Raw genomic sequence first — 15,403 nt, forward strand, 5'->3', positions numbered from 1 at the left:
GGAGGTTTGAGTTCTCCGAGTGCTTCTCGCTTAAAAATGTATTTTTCATCAGTTCACACATTATCGGCTCAAAATGTATTTCAATGTTTATTTTATTTTATGTTTTCAAGAGGCTACAATTACATTTAAAATAATCAAGGTCTAAAGAGTAAACTCAACCACATCTTAGATGATGCATGTTTTGGATTTCTATCCACAGAATAGACTCAGAATTTGACTTTTTTTCTCCATTGAATAAAAAAGAAAGTTATTTCAATACCGACTTTTCGAAGAACCATGACAAGAAATTCACTTATATTTCAAATATTTTTGTTTTGCATGCAAAATGTGCTAAAGGACGAAAGAATTCCAGCATTTTTGCGCTCCATCTTCTACTGAGAAAAAAATGTTATTTTTCAGACCTGATCCAAGTTTTTTTTTAATGGCGAATTCTTCAGACTGTTTTAAGTGTTGTTCTTTGTACTGAGATTTATTTACTGTACTGAAAATATCCACAGTACCTCTTTGCAGATTCTTCTGTTTCACAGCACGCACCTCTGTGTAAGTGGCTGCATGCTGTCTCCCGATAGTCAAATGCAAAAAGGACTGTGATTCAAACACTGCGATGAAAAGAAAACTGCTTAGACATTAGCTCGGTCTACAGATCCGGGAGAAATTTCACTGAGCACTCAACAGCAACAAATGGGCAGTTAACAGGCACAATTTTGACCCCACCATTTTTAACCTTAACACAGCATTCAGAAGAGTTTTAACCAGCCACAGAAGCATTGAATATCCTGAATGGATTCCCATTTATTCATGCCTCTTCTAGACTTCTGTGGATCACTGAGCTATTCACCAGACAAAATGAGCTAACATTCTACGCTGATATCAGTAATTCATACCACCTTGTAACAGAACAAAACATCCCAAACGCTCCCCGTATCATTGTAGAGCACTAAGTTGATCTTTTCATGGTCATTATGTTTCTCTATTGAGAACCGTGCTGACATAGCATAAAGAGCTTGCCGCGAACATACGGGTGAAATAACAAAACGACTAGGCCCACACACTTACACTGATTGCAATACCTTCCAGTGAATCCAGGCATCGACCAGCAGGATTCAAATCAACTGTGTGAAGTGTTCTGTGGTTTCTTGGTCACCTTTAATAATTGGACTGTGTACCAGACCAAAGATCCACCCACCTGGAGTAAAATGATTTGCTCCACAGTAAATAATAATAATAATAATAATAATAATCATGAGTAACATTGTACATACACCTTTTTATTTTTGTGTTTTTCAGGCCTGGTCTTGGAAGGAAACGGTGTTAGAGTCTGGAACGTCCGGCCGCTACACCGTAGAAACCGTGAACACAGAGGAAGGCGTCATCTCCACGCTGACCATGAGCAACATTGTCCCAGCAGACTTCCAGACTATCTACAACTGCACCGCGTGGAACAGCTTTGGCTCTGACACCGAGATCATACGCCTTAAGGAACAAGGTGGGAGCCAAGGTTCGACAGGTTCCACCTTCCTCTTATTCAAATCACGTGGCTGGGGTTTTCTAGAGAGCAACCAAGTGGCGTTTTATGTACATTGCTGCAGGTGTCCAAATCCAGTGTCATCGATTGTGTTGCGTGTGAGGTTGCGCATGCGTGTTTTAGTGCGAATGCATTTTTGCATACATGTTAAATTCTGCACGAATCCCAATTTTTATGATTCTTAGCTCATAGTGAGCATCCTAAACAATAGCACTGTAAATTCCTGCAACTCAATCCCTGTAAAAGTCATGATTACATAAATTCCAGAAAAACTGGTATTAAGTGAATGTCTTTTAATGGTTGTCTCGTATCATAGACCCCGATATAAAATTTAATATGGAACTTGATTTCCTTCGGTTAAAAAACAAAAAAAAAGACACTCTTTCCTTTCTTTAAATATGAATACTTTGTATCTGTGACCTTTCCACCTCTACCGTCGGGAAAGCTGTGTTTTCTATCCACTTATCGCAAATGATAAATTATAAGCTGCTTATGTGAAAGTGACATTGATCAATGAAGACATTAAATAGGCTTTAATGGTGTAGGAAGAGCACTTGGTTGTTTGCGTTTGTTTAAAATACAGCAAGGTCATAAATGTGGGCTGGAAACTCGGGTTCTCATTAAAGTATATTTTAATGAGGAGCTTTTCTACTGGAAGAGCATATAGATATATGCCTGCTGGTTTAGTCCCTTCCTACTTGCAAACAAGGAACACACGGACACGATTACGCTTCACAAATGCACACACACTCCTGCGTTCGACTCAGTGTGAATAAAAGCCCTCAGTTAAATGCGTCTATTAGTCTAAATGAGTGTAAATTAAAAGTTATCAGACAGTGGGATAATGAGACAATATTACTAGGAAAATGTTTACCTCCACAAATAACAGAAAGGTTTGATAATTAGTTTTTGTTTGAATTATTGTTTCGACATAGAAGGCTTTTTTTTTTATCTTTTCCTGTGCTGCTGTCCTTATTTAAATTATCTGGTTTTGTGCCCAGTGAATAATGTCAAGGTAGTAAAAAATAAAAATCCTCCTCTTGCTTTCTGATTGTCTGAGAGACTTAAAGAGGACGACAGGAGGAGAAGAGAGTGTGAATGTGTGTTTTTGAAAGAAAGGTGGCTTTAACATTATAACTGTATGTTGTTGTGTCCTCACCTGTAACATGTCATGCATTGAATTCATTGAATACATTGAAGTGGATATAAAATGTTGTTGTTAAGTCATTGTAGAAGAACATGTTTGTTTTTTGTTGTTGTTGCTTTATACAGAATCTCTCCCAGTGGCGGTGATCATCGGCATTGCCGTGGGAGCTTTCGTGGCCGTCATTGTCCTCATGGGCACCATCGGAGCATTCTGCTGCACCCGCTCCCAGAGAAGTACGTCTCCTTTCCAGTGTTGCCTCTGAAGCATGCATGCTAAAGCACTGCATTTTTTTCCACAAGCACATTAAAAAATGTCCATCTATGTAGTTTTAATTTAACCAAATAAAAAAGAAAAAGTGTCATGTTTTACAAATTGGATCGTTCGGAAATTGTGACTTGAGGTGTCTTAAAAATGGGACATCTACATAAAAATAAAACACACGGAGGCATCGCCAGCCAGAAATTACCGATGCAAGTTATTTTCGGGAACGTAGTGTCACATTTAATAGCAGATGAAATCAGTGGTTGTGATGGACATCTTTTTTTATTTCGGTGCCGAGATAGCCAGGTTGTGATAAGGGCTCATTTCATGCACTCTCAGTCTGGCTGCATTCATTTAAAGCTATTTACATCATGCGCCGTGTTCATTGCCACCCACCCATATACAGTACCGAGTGACTCAGGTTAGAGGCAGTCAGCCACTATCTCTATCCAAGAACCACACTGTGCTACTGGTCCCTTCAGCATGTCTATTGTCTGTACACTACAGAGGAAGCGCACCTGGTTATGCCCTCACTGCCCGTCTCCATCTGTGCTCACCAGAGAGAACTTGCAAGCAAAATTAAGACAGAAAGTAAGACTTTGTTATATGACAGTATAACACCAGCTTTGTCCCAAACAGAATGAGCCACCGAGGAAGGCTATGTGAGATTGCATATGTACGCAGAAAAAAACAAACAAACATAATCCTGTGTTGGCAGGAAACAAGTGATTAATAACGCTTTGTGTTGTCTTCGGGAAGTGGGAGAGCTCTAACAAAACAAACCCAGGGATCTCTGTTAAATTCTGTAACACTGCAAACTGCACTGGGGGGAAATTATAATGTCAACAAATACCGAATAGTGTTTATCCGTCTTATTAAGATATATGTGGCGTCTGCTTATGCTAGATCTGAAAGGAGTCGTGTCGGCAAAAAATGACATCCGGGTGGAGATTGTGCACAAGGACCACAATGCAGCCCGAGAAAATGAAGAGCACACCTCCATGAAACAACTGATGGTGAGTGTGAGTGTCACAAAATACTACTTTCCACTTTATTTCTTCTCGTGTTCTTTTGCAAAAATTGAATCTCGGCCCTGTTTTTGCATGTTCTCTTTGGCGGACAGGTAATGAATGCGGTCTGCAATTAGTATGGGGATTTTCTGTGGAATACGTCACTTCATGAGTAATGGAAGAACAGAAAGGCATGCGGATTGTATATGCGCTGTCAAGGCGTAGGGTGTATATATATCATCATGATAACACCGGCGCTGTGAGGAGAACAGACCCCAATACATTTTAACTATGGGGATGCTGATGTATACTAGGTAATCCTACAGTGGGTGTCCTCTCTGCATCCACATGCCTGCTAGACACAAAAAAGAACAGCTTCCTCTTTTGAGCTCTACCAGTGTTTTGGATTTAATGCAGTTTGCTCCAGGGCTGGTCTATTTGTAGTTAAAGCTCTTGGATTAAATTTTTCCTTCAAAATAATGATTTCTTTTCAAATTACAAAATACGGTCAACACTTGATGCTAGAGCGAGAAAATGAGCGTATCTACTTCACAAATCTGCATTTTGTAAAGATAAATAAAAGATATTCATGGATAAATTATTAATGGTGCCTGCAAGCCCAGAGTTAAGGTGAAGCATGTCTGAGTGATTTTTTTTTCTAAAGAACAAGTGATAAAAGTTGAACCCATCCATCTCAAAATGTCTCTTTTTGTGGGAGAGCTTGGGAAGCTACACAGATTCTTAGATTCTTTGCTTGATTTCTACGTAGGTTGAACGAGAAGAGTTCCAGCAGGAATCTGTTCTGAAGCAGCTGGAGGTGTTGCAAGAGGAAGAGAAGGAGTATCAGCACATAAAGGTACGGCTTGTGAATGATGACAGCGTGAAGGCACAAACGTAGGAGAACAAAAGTGGAAAGACAAAAAAAAGAAGTGGTGAGAGGAAGAGAGAGAATGCCTTTGGGGCAGATGGTGGTCTTCAACTCTGGAACTAAAATAGCTGAAAAGCATTAATCCCTCTTCTGCTACACATGAGTTTTCCAAAGCAAGTCCAGAGGCAAATTATTCCTGTTATGGGTTTGATTTTAATAATTAGCTTCTCAGCCAAAGTGGCTCATGAAATCAGAGAGCGGTTGGACTTAGAGACACTAGTGGATGGGGGCCGTGTTGTTTCAAAGAAATCTATCAGAAAATCACAAAAACACTTAACAGGTGGTGACACCATGAGCAGGTGAGTCTTACTCCATGTTCATGATGGCAAAAAACAGGAGACAGATGCTCTATTTAGAAAACTTGAGCCTTTTAACCTCAGGGAGATGTGTCTTCTTCATTTTATTTTCATAATTATTTGGAGTTCTACAGCAGACTCGTTGGCAAATATGTCATTGCAATCACATCTAATGAAATGTTTCTTATTCATGATGTCAGTGGACGTAATAAAGTTTTGGAATGGTGTACCTTTAGACCAGGTGTCCTCTGAAGAAGAGATTTTAATCTTAAGGGATAAAATGCTCTTAAAACAATTCCACCTGCCCATTTACATGGCAGTAAAACAGATAGGCCTGGACATGTGAGGCACTTTACCTAGGGTCACTTTAGTTCTCCTTTCGCATGTAAAGCGACTTAACTGCTTGTAATAAATGATTCATGCTGAGTTTCGCAGTTCTCAAAACCCTTTTAAGTACCATCAAGTGAAGGATGGCCACCATCTGTTCTACATGTTTCAGTTTTTCTACTCTTGGTCAGTATTAATACTGCAGTTTAAAACCTTTGGATTTTCACTTGGTCACCAATTCAGTATAAACTATCACAGGTTATGTACAGTAAACACAGATTGTATGAATATTTTAATTTTATTTATACAGCGCCAAATCACAACAACAGTCGCCTCAAGGCGCTTTATATTGTAAGGTAGACTCTACAATAAAACATACGGAGAAAAACCCGACAATCATATGACCCCCTATGAGCAAGCACTTTGGCGACAGTGGGAAGGAAAAACTCCCTTTTAACAGGAAGAAACCTCCGGCAGAACCTGGCTCAGGGAGGGGCGGGGCCATCTGCTGTGATCGGTTGGGGAGAGAGAAGGAAGACAGGATAGAATATAGGTGTAGTCCTCTAGTTGTTGTTATTATGTTTATCCCTCCACTTAAGCAAAATTTTCAAGATGATACCTTGTGCCTTTGTGCTTCTAAGAAGGATTTCTTAGGTCTCTTCTGTTCAAAGCAACTGCATGACCCAAGATCTGCTACCAATAAGTCAACTTTTTCTTTATCACAAAGAAGCAACACAGGCCAAGTCAGTGGGACCTGCATCTTATAGCGCTATGCCAATATTGACAGAGCATCTCCTAGAGTCTCTCACTAAATAATAAGATAAGAACATAGCTGGTTGTGGCCAATGCCCCACTGCTGACAGCAATGTCTACACACAGTAAAAGGACATCAGATTGCAGCCGTGTGTGAAGTGCGTTAAAGCGTTCAGGTGTTCTTCATTTACCATGGGGCTCTGTGTGGAAAACACTCCTTTAAAAAAGTATGGTCCTTTCACACAATTCACTGTCGCAGCAGGATAGAGGGACAGCTGCTCACCAGACAATGATGGGATTAGAGGAACACCTCATGGCACGTGCATGAAAAGGCTAGATCTGACAACACGTCATCAACTGTCTAGCATGCTTAAAAGGGATTGAGCCTGGCAGGACTCAGATACACTGTGCAGATAGAAACAGATGAAGGGGCATGGAAAGATGCACATGGTCTTGTGCAGATGTACGACACTTCCATCCCTCGGAGAAAGACTGTGGATGAGGATAAAGTTCTTGCAGCGTGCACACGGAAGCCATATGTGTGCCAGAAGGTCTGCTTCTGCTGCTGCATGTATGTAGGCTTGCGTGACAGCATCATACAGACTGTGAGTAAACCAGCGTTTTGACAGTAAGTGTCCTCTGTGGTGGACAAACAGCTGTTGTGTCTGTGTACTAGCCGTGGGCAAAACATAATGAGACCGAGTGTGCACCAGGCAGAGCCGGTGAAACGCCTCTTCTACATTACTGTTGTGAGGCAGGGGGGAAAAAAGGCCTGTAGTAAGATAGCCTCTGACCTAAAAGAGTAGTTCATGCTCTTAGGTGTAAAAGAGGGATTTGGCTGTAAAGTAGCCCTGCCCCAGGCATCCCTATTAGAGAACGGAGATAGTGAGACTGATAACCTGTGTGAGGTCACTAATTCTCTCAGTGAAAGTCAGGATAAAGCAGAGAAAGACAGCTTTTTCAGACAGATTTCACCTGGCTTGATCTGGGGTTTTCCAGCAGGTGAGGCACTGGGGTAAATGCCAACTAGTTGACAAGAGAACACAATCTCTGATCCTTTCAGATAGCACTTAAACAAGGGATCTCTTGCTGAATCCTGTGTGACAAGATGAGATGGCAGTAGCATAAAATAGATCCAGCTAGCACCTTATCTGAAAAACATCTGCAGATAGGTCAGTAAAACAGACAGCGACAATGTGCTGTCTGATCCTCTCTTTATGCACCAGCACTGAAATAGTACCATTTACCTGCTCTCCCTTTCCACTGTCTCAGCAGCCTTGTGCATATGAGCAGTGGCGCTCCGGTGGAATGATCCTAATGGTCCATTGGGGATACGGGACCACCTTACAGCTCTGGACTGATTCCAGATTGAGGCGTCATAAAATTGCCCTGTAAAACAGGATGGAAGCTAGGCTATGCCGTAACAGCGGTGGCTGTTGGTCATCAATGTACCTGTCATCAGCATCTAAGATCTGACACATTTTTAATGATGGCCAGCAGGTCCTGAAAGAGTGTTTTAGCAGTGGACATATTGCTAGCAGGGAGTGAGATGGCCACCGCTGTGGGGCACAGTGGGCACAGACCTGCCAGATGGCCTGTGGAGTGAGCACCACTCCAGCCTGTTTAGGCAAGCCTCACAGCAGGGATGAAGGTCTGATGGGAGAATGTAGGCGGTCTGGCAGCCAGTGCGCAAGTAGATGCCTCTATACTACTTTTTTTTTTTCTCTTCAGTAGAGCTGACTACTTGATTAGCAAAAAAAAAAAAAAAAACATGGGAGCACATCGCAGGTCAAGCAGGTGCAGAGGGCATGTGCAGAGCATAAGTGCTAAAATATTCTTCAGGACTGGGCATTCATGAAGGGATGAAGCCAGTAGTGACAGATTTGAGAGGGCATCGCCTGTTTGAAATGCAGTAATTATATTTTTTGTGTTATGCCACACAGATTGATACAGATTAATTATAAAAACCTAAATGATGTTTCTTCACCCACCCAATAACGTATAATGTTATGCCCTATCAATACTCTGCTAGGTTAAAGCATTTAGGGGCCCAAAGTATGCCAAGAAAATATCAGCCCACACCATTAAATCAAGAAAAACCAGCCTAAACACTTGATACAAATTGGGTTGGATCCATTCTTTATGCAAAATTCTAACCCTACCATCTGAATGGTGCAGCAGAAATCAAGACTCATCAAACCAGGCAATGTTCTTTCCAATTGTGTATAGCCCGTAGGAATTGTAGCCTCAGTCTCTTGTTCTTAGCTGACAGGAGGTCAATCGGTGTGCTCTTCTGCAGCTGTAGCCTGTCTGCTCTAGAGATGCTCCTCTGCAGATCTTATTTCTAGCGAATGTTACTGAGCCCTTCCTAACAACTCGAAGCAATGCGGCCATTCTCCTCCGACCTCTGACATCAACAAAGCATTTTTGCCAAGAGTACTGCTACTCACTGGCTATTTTCTTTTTTGGGGATGATTCTGCCATCAGATCAGCGGTTGCTGAAGTATTCAGACCAGCCTGTCTGTCACATTCATAATCATTTAAATCATCTTTCTTCGCCGTTCTTATACTTGGTTTGAACTTAAGCAGGTCATCTTGTCCGTGTCTACATGCCTAAATGGATTGAGTTGCTGCCACGTGATTGGCTGATCAGATATTTGCGTTAACAAGCAGTTGAACAGTTGCACCTAATGAAGTGGCCACTGAGTGTAGGTCTCGTCTCTTCACGCTCAACTTGCTGGAGACGGCGAGCCTCACACAAACTTTTTGGTTTTGTCCAAATGACTGCTGACATTATCGTTCTCGAGTGCACTTCTGTTGTTTTAGCCTTCTTACCTGCTCTCTCTGTCATGCTTGATCTTTTTTTTTTTTTTTTTTGATCCCGGCTAATGACACCTTGCATGAGGCAAGAGCAAAAGGGGGACTGAACAAGTGATAAAGGGCAGGCGCAAACAATCTCCTGTCTGCTTTCTGGTAATGACAAGCATAACGAGCATCCTCTCAGGTCGTCTCTCTCATTTCCCCATTATGAGCATTCTTCTTTTGGGATTTGCCACCATGCTCACTATGCTTGACATTTACATCCGTTCACACAAGGACATGAAAAAAAGAGAAGAAAAAAAAAAACCTGACACATACCCTAACTGGACCCTTAGCAACAGCACAGTGCCTGCAGCCAAGCAGACAAACAAGTGGCACAGCTCTGGTCTCAGAAGCCATTTAGGTGCATACATGAAATTATAAACACTACAATCCATTTAGGTCCAATTAAAGCCGGTATGAGAGTGAACTTTGCTATGACACATTGGATGCCAAACTATGAATCATCTAGGCCTGCCTAATTAGCAAGAGACATGATTTTAAGGTCTGTGTGGGGGCTAACTAAATCCTACCCCTAAGCCTCACCAGTGTTGTTTTTTCCTGTCTTTCTTTTTTAAATTTATTTAATTTTTTTTTCCTACACAGACCGCAGACTCTTTCCTTATTTATTCCAGCAATTTTAATGTTAATTATTGTCAGTTTGACCTTGACTTCTGTTGAGCTTTGAGGATAGAGGTGCATTCACATATAAACAAATAAGATTTGTTTGTTTTTCTTCCCTTTCTTCTTTTTCTTTTGTGTGCATATGTGATATATAGATGTATAGCTCTAAAGAATCTTTCCTTCATGTGTTTTCAATAGGACCCTACAAATGGCTACTACAGTGTAAATACCTTCAAGGAGCATCACACACCTACCATGACAGGGAACCCTACCACTGAGGTGAGGAACCCAACCAACACAGGTACCCTGGGAAAGCAGCGGGTACCGACGGGCATGTCCTTCACCAACATCTATTCCACTCTTGGAGCTGGTCCCAACCGACTGTATGACTACAGCCAACGCTTCGTGCTGGGCATGGGCAGCAGCTCCATTGAGCTTTGCGAGCGGGAGTTCCAGCGCGGCTCGCTCAGCGACTCCAGCTCTTTTATCGACACGCAGTGTGACAGCAGCGTCAGTAGCTACAGTAAGCCAGACGGCTACGTGCAGTTCGACAAAGACAGCAAGGCCTCCGCCTCCTCCTCATCCCACTATTCCCAATCCTCCTCGCAGAACTCAGACCTCACCCGACCCCTCCAGAAGCGCATGCAGACCCATGTCTGACCTCTTGGGAGGGAAGGGCTTTTGGAACGGGGTGAAACAAACCAGCTAGGATTGTAAAACTGAAAGAACCAGCTCTGAGGAGCGCCTAAAAAGAACAATGTCAGTAGGTGTTTCCTGTGGATGCCTGAAGACACTGGGGCTTTAATGCACCATGTGACTTGTTTAGACTTCCCAGTGTCCCAAAACAAAAAAAACAAAAAAAAAAAAGGATCAAGAAGCCTTATATTTCGCTCATGCTCAACTCATCAACTCCCTCCTTTGTGCCACAGAGAGGTTATTTGCCAACACAAACACTGCACGAGTACAGCGTTTAAACTTTTGGGTTTTGCAGTGACACTGTTGACCGATCAGAGGGCAGGAAAACAAGGCTTGTGTGACAATCAGCACCCTTGGGATGGACCACTTTTGCTTTTTTGAAGAAGAAAAACTGGAAGTGTTGTCATGAGTGTTTTGGCACTCAGCACAAACTGTCTGCTAATGAGTGCAAGCCAGTGTCCTGCTGCTCTCTTGTAGTTTGAAGCACAAAATTCAATGTGCATGTGGTTTTAAGTTGTAAAAACAACACCTTTTTTTCTCTTCTCCACTCCCACTTTCCCTTTAAACACTGTACGTTAAGCTCGGCTTGTTCAAACTCGTCTCCTGTGTAGGTGTAAGAAAACTTCCTCCATATGCCCACAGACGTTTCAAGCGCTGAAAAGAGCGGTTGTTTTTCCTCTCCGCAGCTGTATCTGGGCCACAGAGCTGAGCAGATAAAGAAGGGCCAAGATCTCATTTTAAATCCCTGAGTCATTATTTTACTTTGAGACTCTGCGATAAAAGAATATCAGTGTACATACGCGACTGTAATTTCTTTTCTAGCGTCTAATTTCTGACTCTGATTTCCTTCATGGATGACTATAAATGAGACATGAGCGCCTCTTCTTGTCCGTATCTACTTGCCTTGAGGGTCTGTTTGAACTGCTTGAACTGGGTCAATACAAACTTTGACGAAGCCAGATTGACGTACCCCACCAGTTCTTCAGGTGGGGGAGCTGCATCCACCGTGGTGTTACTGCGCCAAAATCCAGCTCCGAAGCTGCAGCAGGAAAGCCAAAATGAGTTGTACTTGTGAATTTCTCCTTGTAACACCACAGACCATCAACCATATACTTGAGGTGCCCTGCTAAAGGAAATGTAAACATGATATTTTAGCTTCTTATTGTGTGGTTATCCCATTGCTTTTGTCGATATCACTGTTGACGCTGGAGCTTAGTGCATCCTGACTGTATACCTATGTGTGATTGTGCTGCTCATCAAGGGACATAACAAGCAAATTTAGAGAAAAAAAATGGTTTTATTTTGATGTCTGCTATTCATTCAGAGCTACTGTGGGGGCTGATGGTGGCTTGTTGGGTGCATTCTTATTTTTTGTTATCCACACTTGTGTGACATGTATGGATCGGCTTTATTTTTCAGTCACTGGCACTGTAATTGTTTTAGTTGAGAGTATAGTCAGAGTAGTGATTTAACTTGCACCAGAAAAACTCGTACTCTGTGTAAAATGCTTAAGGTGAGCTTGTCATAGTTCACCTGGTGTCATAGTCCAACACTGCACATGCTTTGGTCAAAAAGGGTTTGCAAGGAACACTGCAGATGCCGTGTAGCTACTGAGCCAACGTATTTTAGTCTAAATGCTACAACACGTGGATGCTACCATTAATTGCTGTTGACCTTAAGCTGTGTTAACAGGCTTTGATAAGAGCATCCCTTTACAGTAAACACAGATCCTTTTTTTGCAATAGCTGCAGTTACGTATTGCACCCACATCACATTTAATTATAGCATTCAGTAGCCTCATATGTCTGTGCACTTTCAAGGTCTTACTTTCAAGCCATACTGTTTGTTATTTTATCAGATCTGTAAAATATAGCGGACTTCCTGAGAAATTACTGTAAAAAAAGAAAAAAAGACTTAAAAACAGTGGCTCACAATGTCAGTGTCATCTTTGTTTTGTCAAATCAAACAAAAACATCACATAAAACTATAAATGGTTATTTTTAAAAAACCTAATAAGGTAGTTGTTCCGTATGTAGTGCAGCAGTCAATTGGAATGAACCTGTGTGAGCCTGAAACTACAGAATCTGCCTCTCAACCCATGAAAAAACAAGCACCGTGTTTCCAACAAAAGCAAGTTGTTGTTGTAAGCACTTTACATATGATTATATTCAAGGCAGTTGAATGGGGTTTTCCACTTGAGTGGCAGCGGTTTGGACTCTAATTTTACAAATGGATTGGTGCCCATTGTACAGCTTAAGACAAAAAGCTCTGTTTCAACGCTGATAATCCAGCTTGGCACTTAGCAGACTGTATATAAATCTCTAATGCTGTCTTTCTCTGTATATAATTTTTTTCCGGGCTTTTCTTTCTTTCTCATTCAGATTCAACTATTCCAGAGCTCAACAAACACCACATGGCATCAGAACTGTAAAGACAGACGATGTTTCCTTTCTTTGTTTCCTGTCCAAAACAAAACAAAAAATCATCAACCTCGCCGTTTCTCACAAACTACATGAAAGGCTCGTGCGAGCAGTTTTCTCTTCCCCCAGATCTCACAGGGAAAACTTACTCACACCGAGCACACACGAGGCTATAGGATGAGAAGCTAAGCATAGCCGGGACAGCTTTGAAGTGAAATACAGTAAGAGGCGATTATTCTTGCAGCCCCTCTGAGAGATGCCCAGATGTCCAGCAATATATTGCATTTGGCACCACTATGACTGTCAAATATGGGTGTCGCAGTTTTTCATTTATTTTTCTCCACATTTATGAGGGTAGAATTAAATTATTTCACTGATATCATCAACATTCAATTACAGTGCAATCTACTTTGGGGGATTTAAAAAAAAATACAGAATAAAGTGTCTGCATGTTATGCATTACTTTACATTCACATGATCGGAATTCTAAAAATGTGCCTGTTTAAAACTTGCCATACAGACTTTTAGCAACTCTCTTCATGAAAACAAAACAAATTTGCTGTCCTTCTAAAAATGGATCGTTTCCTCTATCTGATGCAGCTTCTGCACTGATCCAAACATAATGCATTTTCCCAGTCCAGAGAATCTGCACACTGCACAGCAAACAGATAAATATTTGATAGGCCAGCCTTCTGTCCCACCTCCCCCCACCCTCCAGAATGGCAACAGCTACAGTGGGCATGAGAGTACTAGAGGATGTGAGTGCCATGTCAGTCTTTGGGAATCAAAGCCCATGTGGGGACGGAGCCTGCCCTGCTCACCTGTGGACGCCTCGCCGGCTGGTGCTGGCGGCGCCTGTTTGCCTGGCTACAAGCACTGCACAGATGCCAGGGCATAACAGATGAATAAACACAAAGACCCGGAACAATTACAAGGGGTTGCTGCCCTTTCCTGATAAAACAGAGCAACCCCTTTCAGAGCAGAGCATGGAGCGTAGACTGCTTTGCAGAGATGCTAAAGACTAGCCTGTAAAACACTGGATAAGAACGTTTCTAAGGTGAGAGACAGAGCTTAGGAGCAGTGTGAGGGAAAGACACTGGCTGGAATTTATAATGGCTTTTTCTGTTCATTGCCAATGTTATGTTTGTTTATTGCAAAAAGTATGTTGCTTGGTTTGAATTAACTGGGAAAAAACAGATAAAGAAATACTCAGCATTAGTAATTTCAAGGTTTTGTCACGCTTGCAAAGGGACTTTTAAACTGGGTTATTTGAAGTCTACATCAGTGTATGATAGGTGTCACTGTGCATGACGGAGCACATTAGCGAAGGTGCCATTTGAACCTCTGAACTGATCATAATAAGCCTTTTTTTTTCAACCGTGTAAATGCTTTCTGTCACTCAGTTTCTCTCTTTTTCTCTCACTTTCTTTTTTTCTTTCCTACCAAATCAATACCTTGTTAGTAATTTAATAAAGTCCAAGTGTAAGACCTGTACAAAATAGCATTTGGAAACGACTCTCAGAGTTTCCTTTGTCTCACAGGGTGCATTGGTAATCAGTGCGGGTTGGTTTGCAGCAGACAGTTTGCAGCAAGTCACATAAGCAAATGGGAAGTATAATAGGAATGCCTTTGGAAGTCAAATGAGTACCCTTCAACGTCATTGGTTGATTCGCTCTGTACTCCAAATGACGCAAACTACTTGCAAATGCTACACGAGGCTCAGAAGGTACTTTACTTAAATGGTCATTGCAAGAATTTGTATAAATAGTGAACCATAACCATACAGTAATTGTAATAAAAAGGCAACGTGTAAATGCTCTTTTGGGTGAACCACTATTTTCAGGAGGTGGCCCTCTGTATCTAAGAAAAAAATGAAAAAGATGTATTTTAACTGTACCGGTCTGTGAATCTATGATGCTTTTGCTCTGTATATTTGGAGAATAAAACTGATGTTTGAGTTGGTGTTTATGTTTACACTGGTCTGTCCGTGAGAATGAGATTCGTGAGTTACTGCTTTGTCTGCACAGAAATCTTCACCATTAGTTTTGTTCTCGCAGATTTCAAAAGTTCTTTCATTCCTATTAACGTTCGCCAGTGAGCAGCTTTTATGAAAACTCTTATGCTACGGTGCCCACTGGGAAATATTAATCATTAATGGCCCAAGTCAGGCCTTCCGATGCAGACGAGAAGAGTGCAGGAAATGTGCAGTCACTTCACAAACATGCACACAGTATATACATTTTGACTAATGTAAGATCCCGTTGCTGTATGCAGGCAACTCAGGCAAACTCGAGTATAATGAACACCCTTGTGATGTTTTAATAGTTTGTCAATGGGGTCCAGATTCAAGCAGACGCTACATGCAGCTTCAGGCTGGGCAGCAATTTGTGTTTTGCTTATATCACAAAATGAGAAAAGGGTTGTAGAAATAACACCAGTGCAATCCTGTTTAAAGCAACGTTTTGCAGGTGTGGCAGCACAAGAACAGAGACAATCACATTCATGTCCCTAATCCACCTGCACAGTGGCTCTTGTTGGACAGTCAGCCAGCAATAAG

The 15,403-nt window shown here is 41.7% G+C and overlaps 1 protein-coding gene across 8 annotated transcripts in view; it reads left to right on the forward strand.

The window, feature by feature from the left end:
• kirrel3b (kirre like nephrin family adhesion molecule 3b) overlaps window positions 1-14,808 on the forward strand; it is a 164,684-nt gene extending 149,876 nt beyond the window's left edge. For 2 of the 8 annotated variants that reach the window (XM_039598356.1, XM_039598358.1), the window contains exons 12-17: window positions 1,288-1,498; window positions 2,798-2,905; window positions 3,441-3,524; window positions 3,840-3,955; window positions 4,713-4,799; window positions 9,929-14,808. In XM_039598356.1, coding sequence (XP_039454290.1) covers window positions 1,288-1,498; window positions 2,798-2,905; window positions 3,441-3,524; window positions 3,840-3,955; window positions 4,713-4,799; window positions 9,929-10,390 — 1,068 coding nt within the window. In that variant the 3' untranslated portion in view covers window positions 10,391-14,808. The remainder of the gene's footprint in view (window positions 1-1,287; window positions 1,499-2,797; window positions 2,906-3,440; window positions 3,525-3,839; window positions 3,956-4,712; window positions 4,800-9,928) is intronic. The other 6 variants (XM_039598359.1, XM_039598360.1, XM_039598357.1 and 3 more) reach the window with 5 other exon arrangements.
• Window positions 14,809-15,403: the final 595 nt, after the last annotated feature.

Source organism: Oreochromis aureus, linkage group 14 (assembly GCF_013358895.1).
Source record: "Oreochromis aureus strain Israel breed Guangdong linkage group 14, ZZ_aureus, whole genome shotgun sequence".
In the NCBI taxonomy this organism is placed as follows: Eukaryota; Metazoa; Chordata; class Actinopteri; order Cichliformes; family Cichlidae; genus Oreochromis; species Oreochromis aureus.